This window comes from Capra hircus, chromosome 14 (assembly GCF_001704415.2).
Source record: "Capra hircus breed San Clemente chromosome 14, ASM170441v1, whole genome shotgun sequence".
NCBI classification, from domain to species: domain Eukaryota; kingdom Metazoa; phylum Chordata; class Mammalia; order Artiodactyla; family Bovidae; genus Capra; species Capra hircus.
Genome location: NC_030821.1, coordinates 20120771 through 20148640, shown reverse-complemented (window position 1 = coordinate 20148640; position 27870 = coordinate 20120771). Strand labels below are relative to the sequence as shown.

At 37.4% G+C, this 27870-nt stretch overlaps 1 protein-coding gene across 5 annotated transcripts in view; it reads left to right on the top strand.

Annotated features, from left to right (window-relative positions):
* The window catches only part of UBR5 (ubiquitin protein ligase E3 component n-recognin 5), a 140599-nt gene that overhangs the window by 44805 nt on the left and 67924 nt on the right, over window positions 1-27870 (top strand). For 3 of the 5 annotated variants that reach the window (XM_018058328.1, XM_018058323.1, XM_018058325.1), the window contains exons 2-9: window positions 560-604; window positions 1197-1278; window positions 1754-1830; window positions 2531-2650; window positions 13997-14186; window positions 14732-14891; window positions 15496-15645; window positions 17369-17580. In XM_018058328.1, the coding sequence (XP_017913817.1) occupies window positions 560-604; window positions 1197-1278; window positions 1754-1830; window positions 2531-2650; window positions 13997-14186; window positions 14732-14891; window positions 15496-15645; window positions 17369-17580 (1036 nt within the window). The remainder of the gene's footprint in view (window positions 1-559; window positions 605-1196; window positions 1279-1753; window positions 1831-2530; window positions 2651-13996; window positions 14187-14731; window positions 14892-15495; window positions 15646-17368; window positions 17581-27870) is intronic. The other 2 variants (XM_018058327.1, XM_018058326.1) reach the window with 1 other exon arrangement.

Sequence of the window (27870 nt, the reverse complement as noted above, 5' to 3'; positions counted from 1 at the left end):
ACTTTCCAAATAGTTTCACTTCGTGGTATACCTGTACCTTCGAGAATCTCTTTCAGCATATGTAGTACGGTGTTTGAAGAATTGGCTTTCCACTGGGCATTGATTCAGTTGCCAGTTCTACTGCTGGTTTGTTAAAATCTGGAAGCCTGTTCCTCTTCTGTAAAATAAGATGATGACTGAAGTTACAAATGAGGTGGTGAGGGAAGGCAACTGCAGGGTTGGCTTACGGCTTTTTAGAGACAGAACTTAAAGATTATATACAAATCATTTTTGCCTTAGTAAATTTTTTGTGGTGGTGCGATGGTAAAGAATCCAGTTGCCAATGCAGGAGACCCAGAGACGTGAGTTCGGTTCTTGGGTCAGGAAGATCCCCTGAAGAAGGAAATGGCAACCCACTCCAGTATTGCCTGGGAAATCCCATGGACAGAGGATCCTGGCGGGCTATAGTCCATGGGGTCACAAAAGAGTCGGGCATGACTGAACGCACACACACGGGAACTCTTTTGTTTACAAAGGCTCTGTATGTGTTGTTTATTCATGCTTTGTTTTGTTTTTAAAGGTTACGAGAAGTTTCAGAGAAACTGAACAAATACAATTTAAACAGGTAAGAGTTTTTAAATATTTTGTGTTTCCTGAAAAGAATAGCTTTTTTAAAAAACAAAAATTAGGAAAACATACTCATGTTTAGGTAGCAGCTATTAAGTATATTTTAATCTAGCTGTCAGCTTTTTATGAGTGAGTTCATTTGAATTATAGTTTGTGTTCATACTGATTTTTAAAAACTCTGCCATAACAAAGAGGTATAATGACTATAGATAATGTATTTCAATTATTGCTTTAAAATATATAAATATTAGTTTTTTTAAAAAATGAGTTTTGCCAGCAATTCTTTGGTTAATTGAAATTGCAAAAACCCTCAAGGGTGTATTTGCCATTTAAAAAATAATTTTCTTATTTAAATTCCTTGTGGCTTTTCATCATAATGATATGGTATTATAATTTTCATTTTATATATATACACACACACGCTCACACATACGTATGATTTTATTACATGGTATACACATACACTCACACATACACTCACATATATGATGAGTGTATGTGTATACCATGTAATAGTTTCTAGTAAATACTATGACTTTGGAGGAAAGAGAAATAATAACTTTGCTTGCATGTTTTTTTTTATTCCCCAGCCACCCCCCTTTGAATGTACTGGAGCAGGCTACTATTAAACAGTGTGTGGTGGGACCGAATCACGCTGCCTTCCTTCTTGAGGTAAATTGTTTACTCTTAAGTTAGTTAGAGAAGTGAAGATGAGTGTCAAAATACAACTGTGCATCGTCCCATGTCTTCCTTTTGGAAGGAACGAGGAAAAGAGCAGTTTCTTATGATAGTTATTTCAGAGCTCACCCAGTTCCATTTCCTTATTGTATAAATTCTCTGGCCCAGAGAAAGTGTAAATGATTTACTAGAGCTTGAAACTAGTTAGTAAGAGAATGGAAAAGTTCCTGATATCCAGTTATTTTCTTACTCTGAATTCTGTTAGATTAAGATATTTTACATTATCTTTACTGGTTTCATGGAAACGCATATAAAACATACTTCTGGCTTCAGGATGAGTGCCTTCTGGAAGGGAGCTTATATTTTGCTTTTTGAATTGACAGTGATAGATACATAATCTGTTCGTTGAATAAACTCAAGTTTTAATGCACATTTTTACTTGGGAAAGTTCTATTTTCTTTGCTTCTAGGATGGTAGAGTTTGCAGGATTGGTTTTTCAGTACAGCCAGACCGATTGGAATTGGGTAAACCTGACAATAATGATGGGTAAGACATTATGTCCTTTCTATTTAATAAATAATTTAATTCTTAAAGGTATAATATTCCATCTGTGTTTTGATTTTGGGAACCTTCAAGTTAAAAAGCATTGTAGAAAACCAGATGCTTAAAATAGAATGCAGTGGTTTCTTTGTAGTTTGATTTTAATTTTTATGTAAGCAGTGATTTTTAACTAAAATATTCACATTAAAAGTAGCAGAGGAATCAATGATCACTTAACAGAATAGGTTACCAGAAGTATGATATGTATTTGGTAGGTTCCAAGTCAGATTTGCTCTTTGAGTGAACTGCCTTTTCAGATCATGTTTTTCCCCCCTTAATATTCCCAAATCAGGTAACTCAATTTGAAATTAATGAAGTCTTCAAAGTTTTAGTCTTTATAAAGGATGACATGTAAAAAAGATTGCTAGATAATGCATGATGACTTTCAATTGACTGCTTCTGAGGAAAGTATGATTACTTTTAAAAATCTAAGAAACAATTTGTTTGCAGCTAAACCATGAAAAAGTCAGACAGGAGTGGGATTGTTACCAGGTTACAAGTTGTTAGATTTGCTCTTTGTTCTGAAGTGTCCATCTCAGTGAGAGTCATCAGAATTGTTAAGCTGATATTTTATGTAGTGAAGCCTGGAATTCCTAGGCAGTTGGGGACTTTTCCGTGATTTTTCTACCTCTTGTTTTTTTCCCAGGTCAAAGTTGAATAGCAGCTCTGGGGCAGGGAGGACATCGAGACCTGGTAGGACAAGCGACTCCCCGTGGTTTCTCTCAGGTTCTGAGACTCTGGGCAGGCTGGCTGGCAACACCCTGGGGTAAGCTGTGGCCTGATGATGCATCCACTGGTCTGAGTGCTGTCACTGCAAGTGGTCGTCTCAGTGTTACCTAGTGACGAAGCCAGGGACCTCTGGGCAAGGTCTCCTGTTGCTCAGAATGAGCCACCATGACTTAAAAGAGCCCACATAGGCTAATTACTGTTAACCTAGGTTTTTGATCTTTTATAAATGCATAGTGGCTATATGCATTTATGTTATCTATGTTTTTTTTTTAATTTCAGTTATATTATCTTTGGTCTTATTTTTGATTAATTCTTGGGTAAAAAAAATTGTAACATTTCTTTCTAGTATCCAAATCTGGTGGTTCTTTCTGAATAAATTTAGTGAGGCTTCAAACTATTATGTAACTAAATTTTACTGCCTTTAATGAAATCTTTTTCACTTTAAAGAAATTATTGTGCTTTACTTGACATATAACAGTTGCAAGTGCACAACATAACAATTCAATATTTGTGTATACATGTATATAAATGTTTATGGCCCTTGAACAATGTGGGATTTAGGGCACATTGTTGATCCTGTACAGTCAAAAATCCACTTGTAACCTCTGACTCCTTCAAAACTTAACTACTAATAGCCTCTTGTTGACTGGCAGTCTTAGGGTTAACATAAACAGTTCATTAATATGTATTTTGTATGTTATATGTATTATATTCCATATTCTTATAATAAAGTAAGATAGAAAAAATAAAACATTGAAAAGAAAATACATTATACAGAGTGAAGTAAGCCAGAAAGAAAAACACCAAAGTACAGTGTGCTAACATATATATATGGAATTTAGAAAGATGGTAACGATAACCCTGTATGCGAGACAGCAAAAGAGACAGAGATGTATAGAACAGTCTTATGGACTCTGTGGGAGAGGGCGAGGGTGGGATGATTTGGGAGAATGGCATTGAAACATGTATAATATCATATGTGAAACAAATCGCCAGTCCAGGTTTGATGCATGTTACAGGATGCTCAGGGCTGGTGCACTGGGATGGCCCAGAGGGATGGTATGGGGAAGGAGGTGGGAGGGGGGTTCAGGATGGGGAACACGTGTACACCCGTTGTGGACTCATGTTCAGTTCAGTTCAGTCGCTCAGTCGTGTCCGACCCTTTGCAACCCCATGAATTGCAGCACGCCAGGCCTCCCTGTCCATCACCAACTCCCGGAGTTCACTCAGACTCAAGTCCATCGAGTAGGTGATGCCACCCAGCCATCTCATCCTCTGTCGTCCCCTTCTCCTCCTGCCCCCAATCCCTCCCAGCATCAGAATCTTTTTCCAGTGAGTCAACTCTTCTCATGAGGTGGCCAAAGTACTAGAGTTTCAGCTTTAGCATCATTCCTTCCAAAGAAATCCCACGGCTGATCTCCTTCAGAATGGACTGGTTGGATCTCCTTGCAGTCCAAGGGACTCTCAAGAGCCTTCTCCAACATCACAGTTCAAAAGCATCAATTCTCTGGCGCTCAGCTTTCTTCACAGTCCAACTCTCACATCCATACATGACCACAGGAAAAACCATAGCCTTGACTAGATGGACCTTAGTTGGCAAAGTAATATCTCTGCTTTTCAATATGCTATCTAGGTTGGTCATAACTTTCCTTCCAAGGAGTAAGCGTCTTTTAATTTTATGGCTGCAGTCACCATCTGCAGTAATTTTGGAGCCCCCCAAAATAAAGTCTGACGCTGTTTCCACTGTTTGCCCATCTATTTGCCGTGAAGTGATGGGACCAGATGCCATGATCTTAGTTTTCTGAATGTTGAGCTTTAAGCCACCTTTTTCACTATCCTCTTTCACTTTCATCAAGAGGCTTTTTAGTTCCTCTTCACTTTCTGCCATAAGGGTGGTGTCATCTGCATATCTGAGGTTATTGATATTTCTCCTGGCAGTCTTGATTCCAGCTTGTGCTTCTTCCAGCCCAGCGTTTCTCATGATGTATTCTGCATATATGTTTAATAAGCAGGGTGACAATATAGAGCCTTTACATACTCCTTTTCCTATTTGGAACCAGTCTGTTGTTCCATGTCCAGTTCTAACTGTTGCTTCTTGACCTGCATACAGGTTTCTCAAGAAGCAGGTCAGGTGATCTGGTATTCCCATCTCTTTCAGAATTTTCCACAGTTTATTGTGATCCACACAGTCAAAGGCTTTGGCGTAGTCAATAAAGCAGAAATAGATGTTTTTCTGGAACTCTCTTGCTTTTTCCATGGTCCAGCGGATGTTGGCAATTTGATCTCTGGTTCCTCTGCCTTTTCTAAAACCAACTTGAACATCTGGAAGTTCACAGTTCACGTATTGCTGAAGCCTATGGCAAAACCAATACTACATTGTAAAGTAAAAAAGAAAATACATTTACAGTACTGTTCTTATCAATACTGTAAGTTTGTACCATCTATTTGCAAAATGAATTGTCTGTCATTCCTATATGATATAAAACTCTAGATGGTATATGTATTACTAACACTAGACATCAAAAATGGAAAGATAATGTGAAAGGGAGATTCATATTTATTGTATTTACAGATACAGTGATTGATGCATTGATAGTGAAGAAGCAGCAATATGACTACTTCATGGGAGCCTCATTTAAACACTAATGAATGAATGGTTATAAAAACTTTATGGCATGTAGTATTACAGTCATATTTATCATATGACATTAGAAACGTTCATTAAAAAGAAACTACTTACTTGTGATGATAGACTGAAACGCTGTTTGTCTAATTAAGAGAAAGAGACATACTGTGTGGTAATGTAATTCTACGAAAGCAGAGTTGTAACACAGTAAGAAAACTGTCATTGAGCAAGCAACAGTAAGAAAACTAACATTATTAGTTTTATATTAAATATCACTCACCTTATGCCTATGTAAGCTTAGGCTACTATCTACAAATATTTTATGCATTCATGACATAACTTTCTCTTAACTTTTTTGGAGTTTTTCCAGGCTTCGTGATTCATCTGTGAGTTTTTAAAATTCCTGTTAGTCCCCCCCGCCAAAAAAAATCCAATATATTTATTGAAAAAAAAATTACATAAGGGAAGCCACACAGTTAAAGTCTCTGCTGTTCAAGGGTCAACTGTAGTGTGAAATGAAACAGTCAGTTATTTAATACCCATCACCAAATCTGGTTACAGATTTTTTTCTTTTGATGAGGACTTTAGAGATCTACTCTCTTATCAGCTTTCAAATATACAGTAGCTTGCTGTACATTTTATCTGTGACATTTATAACTGAAAGTTTGTACCGTATTTTTACTTTTAAATTATTTGTAAAATTTTTTCTTTTACATCAGATACCTCTTAATTCCATATTCTCTAAAGCTGTTATGTCATTGAACTAAAAGAATCATATACAAATTCCAAGCCAGATGGTTTTATTCATTTTATACCTTGATTTCTGAATAGCTAGATCTTCTGAAATTACCCATTTAGTGGTTAGATAATGTCAAAGCAGTGGTGTTAGCATATGTGTTCAAAAGATAATCAGAGAAATAGAAGCAATTTAAATTGTTTCAAAATATAATTAAGGAGAGGAAGATGGTTTTAAACATTTGACTCTCTTGCTAAAGTTACATTTAAAAGTTGAGATCCCATTTTATCTGATAAACTTGCAAAGTGTTTGATTTTATTTAAGAAAACATGCTATTATGTATCATACTATGTCAGACTTTACCTGTTTAAAGATTAAAATTTAGTTCTTTTTTTAGTTGAGGGGTTGTCACATTGTAGCCTACAGGCTAAATCTGTCCTGACTGCCTCCTATTTTCATTGAGACAGCTATACTTGATGCTTTCTCTGTGGTTGCTTTTGTGCTAAAATAGCAGAGATGAGTTGCCATGACAAAGACTGGTGAGCCTACAAAACCTAAATAAATGATTTACTTTTCTGTACTTCACAGTTTGCTGATCCCTGCTTTAGTTTATTCATTTACCATAGTGGCATTTGTTCCTAATGCTGTACTCTTTATTTCTAAATTTAGCTTTTCATTTGAAAATTATTTGACTTTTAAAAATTGCAAACTTTCACCCAGCTTCCCCAAATATTAACGTTTTATATAATCATAGTACAGTTATCAACATCAGGAAATCAACAGTGATCAGTGCTTAATCTGTAGAGTTTATTCAGATTTCATCACCTGTCCCACGAGCACATTGCTCTGCTCTGGGATTCAGTCCAGGATCCTCTGTTGGATTTGTTGTCATGCTTCTGTAGTTTCCTCCAATCTGGGACAGTTTCTCAATCTTTCCAGATAAGTTTGAAAACTGGTTATTTTGTAGAGTGTCTGATTTTTGTCTCTTATTTCCTCATGATTAAACCCAGGTGATGCATTTTTTTTAAGTCTTTATATTTTAAGAGCAGTTTTCGAGTTCACAGCAAAAATGAGAAGGTACTGACTATGGGGATTTTCATATTCCCCATGACCACATGTGTAACGAACGTCCCTTGTTATCAGTACTCCCCACCAGAGTGGTCCATTTGTTACAGCTGAGGAACCTGCACCGGCACATCATCACCCACAGTCCATAGTTCCCATGAGAGTTCAGTCTGGGTGTGGTACCTTCTCTGGGTTTGGATAAGTTTATAATGACATGCATCTTTGATTGCAGCATCATACAGAGTAGTTTCACTGTCCTAAAAATCCACCGATTTTTTTTTACCATCTCCATAGTTTTGTCTTTTCTAGAATGTTGTATAGTTGGAATCATTCAATGTTTAGCCTTTCCAGATTGGCTTCTTTCACTTAGTATGCATTTAAGGTTCCTCCATATCTTTTCATGGCTTAATAGCTCATTTCTTTTTAGTGCTGAATAGTATTTCATTGTATGGATGTATCACAGTTCATTTACATATTCAGCTACTAAAGGACATCTTGGTTGCTTCCAAATTTTGGCAGTTATGAGTAAAGCTGTGTGGTGGTTTTTGTGTGGATGTAGGTTTTCTGCTCCTTTGGATTAAATGCCAAGGAGCACAGTTGCTGAATTTGGCGTTCTGGATTTTGGTCATTTAATAGGCGTGTAGTGGTGGCTTGTTTTTTTTAAATTCGCATTTGCTCGATGATATATGAAGCACCTTTTTGTATGCTTATTTGCCCAATGTAGCTCTTCTCTGGTGAGTTTTCTTTTAAGGTCTTTGGCTCATTTTTCCATCAGATTGTTGATATATTTTGGATAACCATTCTTTAATCAGCTAATGTCTTTTGCAGTTATTTTGTCCCAGTCTGTAACTTGTCTTTCATTATCTTGACAAGCATCATTTACAGAGCCAAAGTTTTTGACTTTAATGAAGGCTAGCTTATCAGTTACTTATTTCATTGTGCCTTTGGTGTCATATCTAAACAGTGATTGCCAAATCCAAGATTGTCTAGATTTCTTTTGTGCTATCTTCTCTGAGTTTTATAGTTTTGCATTTTACATTTAGGTCTATGATCCGTTTTAATTTTTGTGAAGGTCTGTGTCTTTTTTCCATGTGGATGTCCAGTTGTTCTAGCAATGATTGAATCAGCTGTCTTTGCTTCTTTGTATTGCCTTTGCTCCTTTGTCAATATCAGTATTTATGTATTATTTATAGGGGTCTGTCTCTGGGCTCTTTATTCTGTATAATTGATTTATTTGTTTTTTTCTCCAGTAGCACACTGTCTTGATTACTGCTCCTTTATTAGGGTCCAATCAGTCAAAAGAACTTTGTTCTTCAGTATTGTGCTGGCTGTTTAGATCTTTTGCCTTTCGCTATACATTTTAGAATCAGTTTGTTGATACAAAAAACGTGGTGGGATTTTGATTGGGATTACAGATGATGCATTTTTGGCAAGAATACCACAGAAGTGATGATGTGACCTTCTCATTGCATCATATGTGGAGGCACATGATATTGACTTGTCTCATTACCATGGTGGTTATCCCTGACCACTTAGCTAAAAAGTGACCTTTGCCAGGCTTCTCAAGTATAAAGTTGCTATTAAGATTTCCCCCTTTGTATTAATGTATTTATATTAATACACAAAATAATGTATTTTGTGGGGAGATGGGCTTCCCTGGTGGCTCAGCTGGATACTTCCTGACTATGTAAATAGTCCATTTTCCATCATACTTTTGCTCATTAACTGTAGAATCCATTGATAATTTCTTCTTTCATTACTGTGGTGTTGGCCAAGTAGTGCTTTTTAAAATATGTTTTTATTATTTCTTTTACACTCATTAATTGAAATTTGACTGTAAGGAAGAACTTTTCCTCCTCTCCCATTTCTTTTTTATTCTATTTTATTCTGTTACTGTTGAGTTATTTATGTTATTATGGTCTCATGGATATTTGTTTTATTTTACGGTTTGTAATCCATTGCTGTTTCTGTTGCTTAAATTATCCTAGATTTAAATAATTGGATATAACCAATTATAATAGACTGCATGACAAGATGACTGAAAGAGAGTAGTGGAATTTTATGTCTTTGGTAATGAAATACACAACAAAGATGATAATAAAGGAGTACATTTGAGCTTGGATAAAAACCTTAGTAGACCTGCTCTAAAAGAAGGTTAAGGCTAATTTTAAGACTTTAGAAAGCAGGGAGAATCATTAGTTTTTGTGTTCCTCTTACTTATGCTTGATTATATTCCTTTTTTGAATCATGTTTTTATAAACCTGCTCTACCCCAACAGACTCTGTGTTTTAGCATTGGGTTCATGATTGCAATTCTGTAAAACGTCACAGTGTTCCCACTGACTAAGCCATATGTTTACCTTTATTTGGTTTTGCAGATGTCCACAAAATGTAAGCACTTAAAGGCTGATTGTTTCTCTTGGCCTATATGAACATTTTTCTCAGTTTGTTGATGGAAAAATTGTAACCAGTATTCTGTAAATTAAGAAATTTTAAAGTCAAAAATGTTACCCTTCATAATACATTTTCTTTCTCTGAGTTGTATAGTTCCCCCCTCCCCCCACATTCCTGTGTTGAAATAGTAAACTTTAAAGAAGCTTGCTATTTATTAGAGAATTTAGGATATACAGGTGCAGTCATATATGAAAGACTGTCCCCACAGACCTTGGTCTCCAGCCCCTTCCTTCAGAGTCCTGGCTTGTTCCCTTTGGGTTCATAGAGGTGTTGTGAATCAGGTGGTCTCTGTTTGAGAACTGCATTTGAAAGATTTTGGGATAATTAATACTGTTTTTCTTTGCTGTCAGTGTGGGTAATTGAGAATTGATTATGTATTATAACTGATCATTCTTAGGAATACATAACAGTCAATGTTTCTAGGACTTTTAATGTTTTTCCCTTGGGGGTTTTGCTAATTGGCAGTGTGCTAAGGCTTTCTAGCTGCTGTTTTTTCTCTTTCATAATTACTCAGATTTATCCTGAGAGATATTTTAAAAATCTCCAGGATATTTTTGTTAAGTGCATTTCAGTTGGTCAAGAACACCAACTTTGAAGGGGAAGAACACCAACTTTGTTTGGAGAAAGAGAGTGTGTGTTTAAAGAATGTTTAAAATGGAAATATTAGTTTCTAAAGTCTCTTTATCCATTGTTTGTTATCACCCATTTTTTTTTTATTTTTATTTTTTATTTTTTTTTAAATTTTAAAATCTTTAATTCTTACATGCGTTCCCAAACATGAACCCCCCTCCCACCTCCCTCCCCACAACATCTCTCTGGGTCATCCCCATGCACCAGCCCCAAGCAAGCTGCACCCTACGTCAGACATGGACTGGCGATTCAATTCTTACATGACAGTATACATGTTAGAATTCCCATTCTCCCAAATCATCCCACCCTCTCCCTCTCCCTCTGAGTCCAAAAGTCTGGTATACACATCTGTGTCTTTTTTCCTGTCTTGCATACAGGGTCGTCATTGCCATCTTCCTAAATTCCATATATATGTGTTAGTATACTGTATTGGTGTTTTTCTTTCTGGCTTACTTCACTCTGTATAATTGGCTCCAGTTTCACCCATCTCATCAGAACTGATTCAAATGAATTCTTTTTAATGGCTGAGTAATACCCCATTTTTAAAGGAGGCAGCTAAACAGTTAATGTTACCATAGAAGTCTACAGAGCCATTGTTACCAAATGCAAACTTCCATTTGTCTCCCATCCCCCGCCCTTTAATCCTAAGAAAAGCTGCAAACTTGTTTTTTTATGGGAAATCTTCTGACTTAAGTGTTGAAACTAGTTAATATTTCCGTGGAAATAAATGTGTACATATGCACAGGCACACACATACCTATCTAGTATGTAAGCATATGTTTATATGCAGGTGTATATGTATATATTCTTTTAAATAAGCTTCATATTTTTTAACAGTTTTAGATTACAGAAAAATTACAGAGGTAGTACTGAGAATTCTTGTATGCTCCATACCCAGTTTTCACTATTAACATGTAACATAAGCCTGGTACACTTTTTATAATTAATGTATGTTGATAAATTATCATCAGCTGAAGGCTGTAGGTTGTTCACATTCCCTCATTTTTTTCTTAATGTCCTTTCTGTTCCAGGATCCCATCCAGGATACCACAGTGGATAGTTGTCATTTCTCTATAGGCTTTTCTTGTTTATGACAGTTTCTCAGACTTTTCTTGTTTTTGATGCTGTACATTTTTTTAAACTAGCCAAGTATATGGACAGGACTTATCGGGTATTAAGATTGTTATCCCATGGGTATTAAGATTGCAAACTGGATTAATTCCATATTATGCGTGATTTTCCCAGTTGATTGGAGTCACTTTGTGTATCTTGAATATTATAACGGGGTCAAATTGTAGGATTAATTTGATGAGTGAGGTGTGGGTAGTAGAAACTGGTTTTTACATTATTTTTGAGTTTAATATTAAAAATATTTATATCTCACTATATATATATATATATATATATATATATATATATATATATATATATATATATATCGGAGAAGGCAATGGCACCCCACTCCAGTACTCTTGCCTGGAAAATCCCATGGATGGAGGAGCCTGGTAGGCTGCAGTCCATGCTAAGGGTCGGACACGACTGAGCAACTTCCCTTTTACTTTTCACTTTCATGCATTGGAGGAGGATATGGCAGCCCACTCCAGTGTTCTTGCCTGGAGAATCCCAGGGTTGGGGGAGCCTGGTAGGCTGCTGTCTATGGGGTCGCACAGAGTTGGACACGACTGAAGTGACTTAGCATATATATATATATATATATATATATATATATATATATATAGCGAGAAAGAGAGGCAGAGCTCACTATAATCATAGTATATTTAGTCAAACGCCTTGCTCTTTCTCTGGACAGCAAGCTGGATAGAGGAATGTTTAGCATCGGTTGAGGTAGGAAGTCTAGTAGGTTGTTTGGATTCCAGCAGAAGAAATCCTGCACTGTGGGTGTGAGTAGGAAAATGTGGTATCCTCCATAGTAACAGTCAGGTTAATGAATGGGCAAGCCAGAGATATATTGACCTTTGTCTTTCAACTAACCTCAGTTGAGGTTTTGTGTAACAGAGATTGCAAATTGGCCATATAACTTACTGTCCAAACTGGGAAATTTGGGAGTGAAAATGATAATAGGCTCAGACATTACGCTGACTCTGGTGGTATCTCAGGCAAACTGGGGACATAACAGTTACACTAGTTAAATCTTTTTAAGACTCTAGTGTGGTTCCTCCTGTTTTCAAGTTGAGATAATAAATTTAGCTTTTGACTGTTAAAAACTTCTACAAGAGTAGTTCCACCTGACTTAATTTTGACAGCTTACAGGAAACCATGAAGTAGAAATGCTGATTTAATATTTTATTTTAATATCTATTTGTATCTTTCATTGATCCTTTATTATGTTCTGTTGCATAATTGTCACAAAGCATATAAGTTGAAAACATGTCTGTTTTCTAGAACATAGCTTTTTTTGGATAACACATGACTTTATATTTTTAAAATCATGTTTAGAAACACGTTACATGAAATTTATCATCTTTACAATTACAACTGCACATCTCAGTTAGTATTGAATATAGTTATATTGTTGTGAAGGAATGCTCCATAACTTTTTCATCTTGTAAAAATGAAACTTTTATCTCCATTAAACAGCTCCCTCTACCCCTCTCCCTAGCATCTGGCAGCCACCATTCTACTTTCTGTTTCTGTGAATTTGACTACTTTGGATATCATTTGTGTTTTTGTGATTGGCTTAATTTCACTTGGCCTAATATCTTCAGAGTTTATGTTGTAGCATGTATCAGGATTTCCTTCCATTTTAATGGTGAATAATATTACAGTGTATGTGTATATACCACATTTTGTTTAACCATTCATTTTTCATTGGATAGTAGGTTGCTTGTACCTGTTGGCTCTTATGAATAGTGCTGCTTTGAACAGGGGTATATAGATATCTCTTTGGGACTCCGTTTTCAATTCTTTTGGATTTATACCTAGAAATGCAACTGCTGAGTCATACACGATGGTTCTGTTTTTAATTTTTTAAGAAACTTTGTACTGTTTTCATAGCATTGCACCATTTTATAGTCTTACCAACAGTGCATGAGGGTTCCAGTGTCTGTACATCCTTGCTAACACTTGTAGTTTTCTATTTCTCATGGTAGCCATTCTAATGGGTGTGAGGTGATATGTTATAGTTTTGATTTGCATTTCTCTCATGGTTAGTGATGCTGAACTTATGCTTATTTGGCCATTCTTGGCCCATTTTTTAAGTCAGGTTATTTGATTTTTGTTGTTGTTGAGTGTAAGAACTCTTTATATATTCTGGATATTAACCTCTTATTAGATACATGATTTACAACTATTTTCTTCCATTCTGTACGTTCCTTCCTCACTGTTGATTATGTCCTTTGAGGCATAAAATCCACTGGGATTTTGCTAGGGATTGTGATGAATCTGTAGATTACTTTAAGCAGTCTGGATATCTTAACAATATTAAATCTTCCAAGCCATGGACACAGGTGTCTTTCCATTTATTTGTGTCTTTAAAATTTAAGCTTTGAATTTTACTTTTTGCATTACAGACTGTTGGTAGTTATGTCTGATAGGTCATTCATGCAAAGAGGAAATGTATTATAACTCATTTTAGAGTCGTGTCTAGAAATGCTAGGTATGTGGTTCTTTAAAAAAATGCACGTGGTATTTATCTTTTAAAAGTGAGGTTATATTTAAGCATTAAAAAAAATTAGAACTGTTCTTTTAAAGCTCAGTTCTATTATCTTGTTCTGTCAGAATACTACTGTAACATACCATGTCAATTAGAAAAATAGCTTTTATCATGTCCTAAGAGAGTGAAAATGAGACCTGGAGGAATCTTTCTGAATGATTATTTAAAATGCTTATTCTATAAATTCTCCGATAATTTAGAAGTCGCTGGAGTTCTGGAGTGGGTGGAAGTGGAGGAGGATCCTCTGGTAGGTCATCAGCTGGAGCGCGAGATTCTCGCCGACAGACTCGAGTAATTCGAACGGGACGGGATCGGGGATCTGGGCTTCTGGGCAGCCAGCCCCAGCCAGTTATCCCAGCATCTGTGATTCCAGAGGAGCTGATTTCACAGGTATGGATCCTGTGGAACACTTAACATAAAAGCAGGACAGGGTGAGGTATAACTAAATACAGTGGGCTGTAGCCATGATTTATGGTAGCCTGTCCCTTTTCCAGGGCATCTTCCCAACCCAGGTGCATTGCAGGTGCATTCTTTACCAGCTGAGCCACAAGAAAAGAAACAAAGTGAAGTCGCTCAGTCATGTCCAACTCTTTGCAACCCCGTGGACTGTAGCCTACCAGGCTTCTCTGTCCCTGGGATTTTCCAGGCAAGGGTACTGGAGTGGGTTGCCATTTCCTTCTCCAGGGGATCTTCCCAACCCAGGAATCGAACCTCGGTCTCCCGACATTGCAGGCAGACGCTTTACCCTCTGAGCCACCAGGGAAGCCCAGCTGAGTCACAAGGGAAGCCCAAATATAGTGGGCTGTAGCCATGATTTATATCATGAGTTGTGAAATACTGCTTTTCTGTTTTGATCCTAGAAAACTCATTTTGATTTTTAGAAAAGTTACGAAAAAGAAAATTAACGTACCACTCTTCCTTATTTTTTATTTCAGGCCCAGGTTGTTTTACAAGGCAAATCCAGAAGTGTCATTATTCGAGAACTTCAGCGCACAAATCTTGATGTAAACCTTGCTGTAAATAATTTACTTAGCCGGGATGATGAAGATGGAGATGATGGTGATGATACAGCTAGTGAATCTTATTTGCCTGGAGGTTGGTGGATCATCATCATGGTTCTCTCATCTCTAGGGAGAGGTGGTTTTTTTTTTTTTTTTGACTGGGGAATGAAATGAAATGAAAGTGCAGTGGGTTTTCTGACTGTTCTTTTCAAGGTGGTAGGTATTTCTCCCTAAAGGGTTTGATTGTAAAATCTTTTTTAAGGGAAAATAGGGACCTGTTTCTGCTCAATGGACTTGTGTTTCATCCTAATAAAGGCATGGATGTATGTGCATAGCTTTATTGCTGACTGACAGATGCCTCTGGAATGTTGTTCTGATGCTGTTATTACTGAATATGTAATAACTGAACTGCATTTAGATTTTGACTGTATCATCTCTGTGATGTCACAAGAATCTTAAATAATGATCCTTTTTTCTTGTGATTATTTAGGATGTAGCCCAAGCAATAATCATGCAATTGATGTTCCTTAAACTCTGTTAATGATGTTAACTTTATTTCTTAGGTAGTTACTGCTTCTCTTCTCAGGTTATGTCAGTAGTCAGCCCCTGATTTTAATGTTTTAACTTTAAGGGATTTTTCAGTGGTCTACAGATTTTTTCTCTGTACCTGTTTCATTTATATTTGTTTCACTTTATAGAGGATCTTATGTCTCTTCTTGATGCTGACATTCATTCTGCCCACCCAAGTGTCATTATCGATGCAGACGCCATGTTTTCTGAAGACATTAGCTATTTTGGTTACCCTTCTTTTCGTCGGTCATCACTTTCCAGGCTAGGCTCATCTCGAGGTAATTGTGCATTTATTTCTTGGTGATTATTGGCTGACTGTAGAGCTAGTGGTAGAATTCTTTGTATTTGAACTTTTAATATTACACTAGATGAAATCATTATTTATTAGTGTTCTTGGATGCTTTGGCATTAAAATAATTATTTTTGATTTTTGAAGAGCCACAGTAGAACTTTAGAGATGATTTTATCTATTAATGCATTATAGAACACACACAAAGGATTATGTTTTATCTAACTATATTTTTAAATTTAGGAATATGGATTCTGAACTAAAAGCAGAATTCTACTTAACAGTGACATGCAGCATTCAGAAAATAAGTCTTTCTAGTTTATTTGATTAAAATAAGGTGATTATTTTCTTCATTTTAAATCCAAAAAAAACTTACTGGAATGAGATTGATCCATAATAAATATATATAAATACTTAGCTTATTAAAATAGTATTTTCAGACATTAAAATCATGAAGAGCTTTAGTTCATAGTAGAATTTAGAAAGATTATGAAATCGTACAAACAGAAGCCTTTCTCTGTATATGTTGACATACATTTAATTGGCATTTTAACTTTTTAAAGGCAGTATATTTACTTTTCAGAAAGTAAAACTCCTTGATTCAAATAACAGGAAGGAATCAGCTGTATTATTTACTTAGCATTAGTAAACTGGAAAAGATGCCATTTTATATTAAGACTGTACTGCAAATGCCTGCTATTTGGAAGCAGTTTTAAAACAACAGTCTTACAATAATCTTTTAGTATACTGAAACTGTTATGTAATAGCTTACAAATTCTTTAAAAATAAGTGAATATTTTACTGCCTTAAATGCATCAAGAATTACATTTCAAATATTCAGTATCTAACAAATAGCTCCTTCTAAATTTTTTCCTTTTGCTCTTCCTTAGGGCATTCTATGTGGGCATCTCTTTCAGTCTGAACCATATGAAATTGGTGGTACTTGACCATGTTTGACCTGCATGGATGGCAGTTTTATATGGTTCAACTTAATATTGTTTTTAATCCTCAATATCCAAGTCTTAGAAAGTTTAATTGCCTAGTTAAAACAGTAACGTGTGAGCAACCTGAAAACTTGTTTTAAAAAGTTTGTAAGCCAGTTTCAGTGGTAGCATTTTTATAAAATAGTTTTTCTATAAAGATTCTTAAAATAGAAAAAAAATTCTGAATTTCTCAGAATTTTTAAAATAAGACTTATCACAAAAATCTAGTCTGTAAAATTACTCTAAACAAAGATTATCAAAAATTTTACAGTTAATGGATTTTTATTTTATCCCTTTAAAGTTTTTCCCCCCTCTATGTGTAGAATCTCTAACAAATGCTATTTTTTGGTTTATGTATCTATCTAACATGTCAAAATTTTAATTTATGAATAGTTTCTAATAGATAAATTTCAGAAGTTACAATAAGCATTTTTAATGAAAACTAGAAGTTTAGAACTCCATGTAAAATGTCCAGAATCTAGTTTGAAGCAATTCTGCTCTAAAAGCATCTATTTGGAATTCAGAAAAATGCTTAAAGAACTAGTTTACCATTTTCATACATTCACTTGAAAGAGTTAAATGTTTTGAATGTTGCATGTCAGGCTTATTAGACAAATAGTTACATTAAATTCTTGTGGGTGGATAAACTGCTGTTAGTTGCATCCTGAAGGGTCTTTACTAGAGAGTGGCTTACTTTTATCCCACTGGTGTGACCCAATTGCATACCAGTTCTCCTTCTTCCCTTAGAGAGAGACTCTGAGCTGTTGCGTGAACGTGAATCCGTTTTACGTTTACGTGAGCGAAGGTGGCTTGATGGAGCCTCATTTGATAATGAAAGGGGCTCTACCAGCAAGGAAGGAGAGCCAAACTTGGATAAGAAGAATACGCCTGTTCAGAGTCCCGTGTCTCTTGGAGAAGATTTGCAGTGGTGGCCTGATAAGGTATTTGAAAAAAATCCCCATCTCTTGCATTTTAAATGGATTCCTGGCATACACATTACTGCACTCCCCCCCCCCCCCAAAAGGTTTCTGTTTTATTTCAGGTTTCTGTACTGTCATTTAAAATGCAGACATAAAGTGATGTTTTTGTTTCTTTTAAAATATAAATAATCTTGATTTGACACTGCAGGAATCATTTTAATGAGATGTGTTCAGTGGTGCTATTTTTTTTCTACTTAATGAAGTAAATCAGAGGCATCAGGATGGCAGTTTCAGATAAGACATAAGCATTCTGTTTCAGGATTTCTTTTCTAGTGATGCTCTCACCAGTAACTGATGGTAAATTTCTTGATAGAGATTTGTTTTGTGCTGTCGAATGGACCCAGTGTCTGCAGAGAAGGTTTCATTGATAGACATGCATGTGAGGGCAAGATTAGAAATCTGTGTTTCTTTGATTAGTTAGCTTTCCCGATTGATGTCAGCGAATTCTGACAGGCTCTTTGCTCTAAAAACTGTGGGAGACAAAGCAGGCTGGACAGGAAGAAACTGGGGGAGTGATGCTCTGCATCCTGAGGAGTGGTACATGGCGGGCTTCTAGATAGCAGCCAGGACTTAAGTGGTGTGAATCTTTAAAAATCCATCACAGCTGCAAGGACACATCCTGTTGATGGTGTGTAGGTTTCATTGTCTTAAGAGACAGGTGGTTCATTTTCGCAGGTTCCTATAGGAGGCCATATGCTGTCCATGTGTTTCTTGGAGTGCCTGTTTATTTCCAGAGCCAGTTGGATGAGAGATTCTTTTAAGTAGAAGTAAAAGAAGATAAGAACTTGGTTATCTGTAGCAGATAAGGACGTTCTGATGTGCATTTCTTTTCTTTCTTTGAAGTTGAATTTGGAATATTAAAGGGAAAATATTATTTAACTTTCTGAATTTGTTTATTTTTTATAGTTATTGTGAATCTTGATGTGGTTAATTTTCCTCTGTATTCAGCTCATGTGGAAAGCTTGAATGCAAGAAGGAACATGAATTTTAATCAGTCTCTTTGTGAGCAAAAGGTTATTCTGTTTTCTTTGGCAGCTGACAAAGTTTCTCTGAATTGCATTCTCTTACTTATTTCCATAAAACCAGAAATGTTCCAGTTTCTGCTTTTACCTCATTTGGTAGAAGGTGACTTAAACCACTGGGCTTTTTCTTTTTTTTTTTTTTTTTTGTACATTGTTCTTTGTTTCCTGTTTCTCGAGAGCCTTGATCGAGTTAGGGCTGCATCTACTTCATATTGACAGGAAGTAATGGAGGACTCCTGAATCTTGTTGTAATAATGCCATCACATCTATATTAGTCCAGTCTTCTTCAGCATGTATTTGAAAGTGTTTTGAGCAGTTGGAGTTTAGCAGGATTTTTTCCTGGCCAGTGTACAGTTTGTTAAGAGTTAGCCAGTCTTAGTTGGTCTTTACTGATAGGCATAGTTTTAAGTACAACTCTTTAGAGGCAGTTACTAAGTTCATCATAAAATTTTGACACCATATAGGCCTTACTTGGTATATATTTCCATGATTTGTTCAGACGTTGAATGAAGGAGAAATAGCAGTATGTGCAACAGAGTATGCCCTACCTATACCTTTTTTTTTTTTCCAATAAAGAAAAACCTAATTTAAAATGTTTTTACTGAATAAGAACTACTTTTTATTACCTTGTGACTGAAATTTAGACATCAAAAATTTCAGTTCAGAGAAAGAAAATAGCATAAGCCTAACTAAACTGATAAGTATTATCCTGGTTTTTAGCAAACCGTTAAGATGATTTGTAAGGCTGAATGCTATAGTCAGAAAGAGAATGCAGAGTTGTTAAGGGGAAAAAAACCTTGCTTTCGGAACAATGTGCAAAATTATCATACAGGGACATTGGATAAATTCCACATGAAGAAATAGGCACTATGGGGGTCCATATTTGTCCTCTATAGTTGGAGATGGTGATCCCTGAGGAGTAGAAAAGGTTCTCAGGGGGTGCTAGATAGGAGATGGAGAGTGCAGGGAGATACAGGATGTCGGCACACACTATTTGCAAATTGTCTCTCTTTTTTGCTTTTTTTTTGTGGTAGGAGGGAAAATGAGTTGTCCTAGCTTAATTTCAGAAATGACCTAATTCAGTATTTATAAATTGTAAGTTTGGTTAGTGTCCATGGTATTTTTCCTTCTTTTGCTAGGGTACCTGAGAAATTCCTTTGTTAAATTAATTGGAATAATCTTGACTTTCCCATCACCTATTTAGAGGAACAGCTACTTCTTCACAGTTTCACCATTTTCTAGGCTAATAAAGATGCTTCAGTGGTGAAATGTGGAGTAGGAAATTGGTATAGCCACTATGGAAAACAGATTCCTCAAGAAATTAAAAATAGAACCACTGTATGATCTAGCAGTTTCACTTTTGGGTATTATCTGAAGAAAGTGAAAACACTTAACTGGAAATACATGTACCCTCATGTTCATCGCAACATTGTTTACAATAGTCAAGATATGGAAGCCACCTAAATGTCCATCAGTGGGTTGATACACATACACACACACACAAGAATATTATTCAGCCATAAAAAAAAGAATGAAATCTTGTCATTTTTGACAATATGGATAGACTTTGAGGGCATTATGCTAAATGAAGTTAGAGAAAGACAAATACCATGTGATGGCACTTAAATGTGGAATCTTAAAAAAAAAGGAATCCTATATAACAGAGAACAGATTGATAGTTGCCAGAGATGGGAAGTAGGGAAAATGGGTGAAGGGATTAAAAGATAGAAAGAAAAAAATAAATCAATGAATTTTTTCCCCCTTATTAACTTTTCAGCATCTTTTTTTTTTAATAAGCATAATTGTTAATTACAGAGATGTTAAAAGATCTGTGAAGGCAGAAGTGAGAGTCATCCAGTGAGTAACTGAGTAGCCTTGATTAAGTACATATTGTATTTTCGGCTTTTTGTTCAGGTGTTAGGGTGACAATATCGTAGGAAGGCAGAACAATGTTAAATACTCTGGCATAAATACTGTAAGAGAATTAGGTACAAGAGGCTTTGGGGAATCACAGGAGGCCACAGTGATTACTAAGAGTTACCTCCATTACCATGGATCCGTTTTCATGTCTTGGTCATTTTTGAAATTTACTTTTCTCTGATTAGAAATTTAGTTCTATGTTGCTGAATGCCTACATTTAAGTTGTAACTATACATATATATATATATATATATATATGTATGTATATACATATATATGTATGTGTGTGTATACACACACCAACCTACTTACAGTAAGAATCTTAAAGTGACTTATACGGGAATAAAAAAATGCATCTCCAATAGTAGCAAAGACATAAGACTGCAAAGATAAGAGCTAAGTGATAAAATGCTGAAGGTGAAAGGGTGGAGAAAAATTGCAGGGTAATTCACGCTAAGTCAGTCTGCTGAAGTTGAACATAAGAACTTCCACATTGTGCTCTGTAACAAAACAAACCTTCAGTTTAAGAGATGCACACATCCTTTATTTTAAGTAAGCTCCCAGAGAAGAAGTGCTTCCTTGATAGCTCAGGTGGTAAAGTGTCTGCCTGCAGTGCGGGAGACCTGGATTCGATCCCTGGGTTGGGAAGATTCCCTGGAGAAGGAAAGGCAGCCCACTCCAGTATTCTTGCCTGGAAAATCCCATGGATGGAGGAGCCTCATAGGCTATAGTCCATGGGTTCGCAAAGAGTCGGATATGACTAAGATACTTCACTTTCTTTTTTCTTTCATCAAGAGAAGAACTTGATGAAGATTGTATGGTGGGTGATGAGGAAATAACTGATTTAGTAGTCAGTATTGTTAACTTACAGTCATATCCCTTACTGTTCTGGGTGTGTTTTCATAGAGTCTACGGGAAATAATAAAATTTATTTCCCACCAGCCTTTTAAATTGTAGAGTTGTACATTATTCTAAATTTTCCTTGAATGGTGTTGAGAGGAAACAGTCCCATGATATTTGGCTCCTTAGGTTATTTGGAGCAGCTTCACTGTTGGGAACAGTTGATCAAACTTTTTGATCATGCTGCTTTGCTTTCAAGGTTCTAAAAGTGAAAGCTGGGTGGTGGATTTAAATTGTCATGTAGAAGCTACCAGGAAATGTTTGTTAAAAGTTAGGTAGTTCAGTTCAGTTGCTCAGTTGTGTCCGACTCTTTACAACCCCATAAATTTCAGCACTCCAGGCCTCCCCGTCCATCACCAACTCCTGGAGTTCACCCGAACTCCTGTGCATAGAGTCGGTGATGCCATCCAGCCATCTCATCCTCTATTGTCCCCTTCTCCTCCTGCCCCCAATCCCTCCCAGTATCAGGGTCTTTTCCATTGAGTTGACTTTTCACATGAGGTGGCCAGAGTATTGGACTTTCAGCCTCAGCATCAGTCCTTCCAATGAACACCCAGGACTGATCTCCTTTAGGATGGACTGGTGGATCTCCTTGCAGGAAGAAGGAAGTCAAGAAACACCTGGAGTAACAGGCAGATTTGGCCTTGGAGTACAAAATGAAGCAGGGCAAAGGCTAATAGAGTTTTGCCAAGAGAACGCACTGGTTATAGCAAACACTCTCTTCCAACAACACAAGAGAAGACTCTACACATGGACATCACCAGATGGTCAACACTGAAATCAGACTGATTATATTCTTTGCAGCCAAAGATGGAAAAGCTCTATACAGTCAGCAAAAACAAGACTGGGAGCTGACTGTGGCTCAGATCATGAACTCCTTATTGCCAAATTCAGAGTTAAATTGAAGAAAGTGAGGAAAACCACTAGACCATTCAGGTATGACCTAAATCAGATCCCTTATGATTATACAGTAGAAGTGAGAAATAGATTTAAGGGACTAGATCTGATACATAGAGTGCCTGATGAACTACAGATGGAGGTTCGTGACATTGTACAGGAGACAGGGATCAAGACCATCCCCATGGAAGAGAAATGCAAAAAAGCAAAATGGCTGTCTGAGGAGGCTTTACAAATAGCTGTGAAAAGAGAAGCGAAAAAGAAAAAGAAAAGAAAAAGGCAAAGAAAAGCAAAGGAGAAAAGGAAAGGATATAAGCATCTGAATGCAGAGTTCCAAAGAATAGCAAGAAGAGATAAGAAAGCCTTCCTCAGCGATCAATGCAAAGAAATAGAGGAAAACAACAGCATGGGAAAGACTAGAGATCTCTTCAAGAAAATTAGAGATACCAAGGGAACATTTCATGCAAGGATGGGCTTGATAAAGGACAGAAATGGTATGGACCTAACAGAAGCAGAGGATACTAAGAAGAGGTGACAAGAATACACGGAAGAACTGTACAAAACAGATCTTCACAACCCAGACAGTCATAATGATGTGATCACTAATCTAGAGGCAGACATCCTGGAATGTGAAGTCAAGTGGGCCTTAGAAAGCATCACTACAAACAAAGCTAGTGGAGGTGATGGAATTCCAGTTGAGCTGTTTCAAATCGTGAAAGATGATGCTGTGAAAGTGTTGCACTCAATATGCCAGCAAAGTTGGAAAACTCAGCAGTGGCCACAGGACTGGAAAAGGTCAGTTTTCCTTCCAATCCCAAAGAAAGGCAATGCCAAAGAATGCTCAAACTACCGCATAATTGCACTCATCTCACACGCTAGTAAAGTAATGCTCAAAATTCTCCAAAAGTTAGGTAAGTGTATCACAAATGTAATTTAATAATGAAGTAAGAGCAAAGGGAGAAGTGATCATAAAATAGGAAAGAAACCAGTCCTAAGGAGAAAATGGAAACAGAGATAGGTGAGGGGAAATGAAGTGTGGATAAGGACAGTTATCAAATTGAGCCACGTAGCCTGTAGTTGTGTACTGTCCATTTCAGCCATAGTGCACAGTACAGTCTGCTGTTAGAGCTAGTACTTAAGTTGGAAAACTAGTGTTTGTTGATAACAGGAAAGTGTAAAAAAAAAAAAAAATACAAGTTTTGTGGGGAGAAAATTAGGAGTAATAAGACCAATTTTTAAAAAACAGAAGTCAAAATTAGTACGAGTTTGAGTTGGTATGCTTAATGATTTAAACTTTGGCCACTAGGTAATTTTTGTTATATTTTTAGCATTTTTCATCCACTTTGGGAGAGAATGCTCATTTGGGTGATGACTTGTTTATTGTTTAGAGAATTGCAAATTTGTTGATTAGATTCAGCTTCTAAATGATTTGATTTTGTTTACAAATAAAAAAGCTAGAAACTACTGATCTTTAAGGAAATATGCATATCCACCTTTTCCAGGTTGAAACAGGCACTAGCTTACACAGCAGCAGCCATTAGTATTTCATTAAAACAATAAAAGCATTGTTTTCTATGACATTCTGAAGTGTGTGAGCTAAAATACTGTGCCACTGTGTGTACTGTTTGCTGTGTATTTCTCTACAAACTCATCTCAATTAGGCGAGAAACAATAGGTGATTTTTCCATCTTCCTTTGGTTGGTGGTTTGTGCTCTCCATCCACATTTGTCCATCATGGATTTTTAGGGTCTTTGGGATTCACTTACCTCAGGACTCATGAGCTGAGGAGCCCTGGCCCATCATTGAGGGATGCAGGCCAGTCAGTTCTGAGAGAGCCTCACATACCGTACTCTTGCTATACCATGACTTGTTCAGGGTTGTACTGCTCTGGCAGGGCTTTTACTCAGAAAGTTTGAGTTGAGATGCGTTTGTTCAGTTATCAGTGTGCTCCTACTGTGTGTCAGGTGCCAAGCTAGCCTGTGGGAACATCAGTCAGTTCAGTTCAGTCACTCAGTCGTGTCTGACTCTGCGACCCCATGAATCGCAGCATGCCAGGCCTCCCTGTTCATCACTAATTCCCGGAGTTCATTCAGACTCATGTCCATTGAGTCCGTGATGCCATCCAGCCATCTCATCCTCGGTCGTCCCCTTCTCCTCCTGCCCGCAATCCCTCCCAGCGTCAGAGTCTTTTCCAATGAGTCAACTCTTCGCATGAGGTGGCCAAAGTACTGGAGTTTCAGCTTTAGCATCATTCCTTCCAAAGAAATCCCAGGGTTGATTTCCTTCAGAATGCGCTGGTTGGATCTCCTTGCAGTCCAAGGGACTCTCAAGAGCCTTCTCCCACACCACAGTTCAAAAGCATCAATTCTTCGGCACTCAGCCTTCTTCACAGTCCAACTCTCACATCCATACATGGCCACTGGAAAAACCATAGCCTTGACTAGCCGGACCTTAGTCGACAAAGTGATTGTCTCTGCTTTTGAATATACTATCTAGGTTGGTCATAACTTTTCTTCCAAGGAGTAAGCGTTTTTTAATTTCATGGTTGCAATCACCATCTGCAATGATGTTGGAGCCCCCAAAAATAAAGTCTGACACTGTTTCCCCATCTATTTCCCATAAAGTGATGGGACCGGATGCCATGATCTTCGTTTTCTGAATGTTGAGCTTTAAGCCAACTTTTTCGCTCTCCTCTTTCACTTTCATCAAGAGGCTTTTTAGTTCCTCTTCACTTTCTGCCATAAGGGTGGTGTCCTCTGCATATCTGAGGTTATTGATATTTCTCCCGGCAATCTTGATTCCAGCTTGTGTTTCTTCCAGTCCAGTGTTTCTCATGATGTACTCTGCATAGAGGTTAAATAAGCAGGGTGACAATATACAGCCGTGACGTACTCCTTTTCCTATTTGGAACCAGTCTGTTGTTCCATGTCCAGTTCTAACTGTTGCTTCCTGACCTGCATACAGATTTCTCAAGAGGTAGGTTAGGAGGTCTGGTATTCCCATCTCTTTGAGAATTTTCCACAGTTTATTGTGATCCACGCAATCAAAGGCTTTGGCATAGTCAATAAAGCAGAAAAAGATGTTTTTCTGGAACTCTCTTGCTTTTTCCACGATCCAGCGGATGTTGGCAATTTGATCTCTGGTTCCTCTGCCTTTTCTAAAACCAGCTTGAACATCAGGGAGTTCATGGTTCACGTATTGCTGAAGCCTGGCTTGGAGAATTTTGAGCATTACTTTACTAGCATGTGAGATCAGTGCAATTGTATGGTAGTTTGAGCATTCTTTGGCATTGCCTTTCTTTGGGATTGGAAGGAAAACTGACCTTTTCCAGTCCTGTGGCCACTGCTGAGTTTTCCAACTTTGCTGGCATATTGAGTGCAACACTTTCACAGCATCATCTTTCAGGATTTGAAACAGCTCAACTGGAATTCCATCACCTCCACTAGCTTTGTTTGTAGTGATGCTTTCTAAGGCCCACTTGACTTCACATTCCAGGATGTCTGCCTCTAGATTAGTGATCACATCATTATGACTGTCTGGGTTGTGAAGATCTGTTTTGTACAGTTCTTCCGTGTATTCTTGCCACCTCTTCTTAATATCTTCTGCTTCTGTTAGGTCCATACCATTTCTGTCCTTTATCGAGCCCATCCTTGCATGAAATGTTCCCTTGGTATCTCTAATTTTCTTGAAGAGATCTCTAGTCTTTCCCATGCTGTTGTTTTCCTCTATTTCTTTGCATTGATCGCTGAAGAAGGCTTTCTTATCTCTTCTTGCTATTCTCTGGAACTCTGCATTCAGACGCTTATATCTTTCCTTTTCTCCTTTGCTTTTCACCTCTCTTCTTTTCACAGCTATTTGTAAGGCCTCCCCAGACAGCCATTTTGCTTTTTTGCATTTCTTTTCCATGGGCATGGTCTTGATCTCTGTCTCCTGTACAATGTCACGAACCTCATTCCATAGTTCATCAGGCACTCTATCTATCAGATCCAGTCCCTTGAATCTATTTCTCACTTCCACTGTATAATCATAAGGGATTTGATTTAGGTCATACCTGAATGGTCTAGTGGTTTTCCTACTTTCTTCAATTTAAGTCTGAATTTGGCAATAAGGAGTTCATGATCTGAGCCACAGTTATAGAGGTAGATTTGTTCCAGACCAGCCCACACGACTAAAGCGACTTAGCAGCAGCAGCAGCCCGTAGGGAACTCAGTATGGAAGACAAACATTGACATACAATGAAATGTGTTCACAGTACCACCAATCCTAGGTTGAAGCTGGGAATCTGGTATTTAGGGGTTTAGAGTGGGGAATGACTAATATCCCCTGGTATTAGATTTAGATTTGAGAGATTTGGCAAAATCTTCACAGAGGAGATGACTTTTAAGCAGCATTTTTAAGGCTAAGTGAGTGTTAACCAAGATGCAAAAGCATTCCAAGCATATCAATATGGGCCTAGAGTCAGGAAAGGACAGGGTGTGCTTGTGGAACAGTGAGAAATTTGGAATTACTGCTGTGTGGTGGGAATAGGAGAAGAGTAAGATGGAACAACACCAGAGGGCCCTAGATGAAAAGTTAGGATATTGTTCTGCCGACAAAGTTCTTAGAGAAATGACATGATGAGATTGGTGGGGTTTTGTTTGGTGTGTTTCTAAGGAGACAAGCACTATTGGCATAGGAGAAAGATAGGAATAGGAACAATTCTATGCCTATTCTTAACAGTTAAGAGACTGATAGAATTGTTGTTTATAGAGAGGGGAATTGCAAGGATCTCACCAAAGCAGAGGATGAGATGGTTGGATGGCATCACCGACTCAATGGACATGAGTTTGAGTAAACTCTGGGAGTTGGTGATGGACAGGGAGGCCCGGCGTGCTGCAGTCCATGGGGTCACAAAGAGTTGGACACAACTGATCCCCTGAACTGAACAACCAAAGCAGTGACAGTGAGTTCAGAGGAAGGGAAGAATCTGAGGGGACGTTGAGACAAGGCTAGCATTGGTTTGCTAATCACCATATGGTTGAGAAGAGAGAAGTTGAAGAGAGGGCTCAGGTTCCTTCATGGCTTTCCTATTACAGGGTGGGTGGGTGGATGTCCTTCATGGAGATAGGGACTGTAAGGGGCCTGCAGCTTTGGAGGAGGTGGTGAATTCATTTTGGAGGTGTTATGTTGCTTTTACGATATCCAGGTAGTTTAGTCTGCAGGTTAGTCTGGAGATAGGAGAATGACACGTTGAACAGCATGATGCCCAGTCACATATAAACCTTAGGGTGGAGCATAATTTGAATAAAAGGACAAGGACAGAATCTGGGTCAGGAAGTACAAGATGGTACGAAGGAAATGGAGAAAACAATCACGAAGATAAAAGGAAGACCAGAGAGAGTAGTGACAATAGTGACCCGTGAACAAGAGAGAGGGGAGGTTCTAGAACTTGTGATGCATAGGCTCACATGGTTCAGAGTTTAAAGAGAAGATGGACTGATTGAGTAAGTGCCTGTGTTGGAAGAGTGTGTGA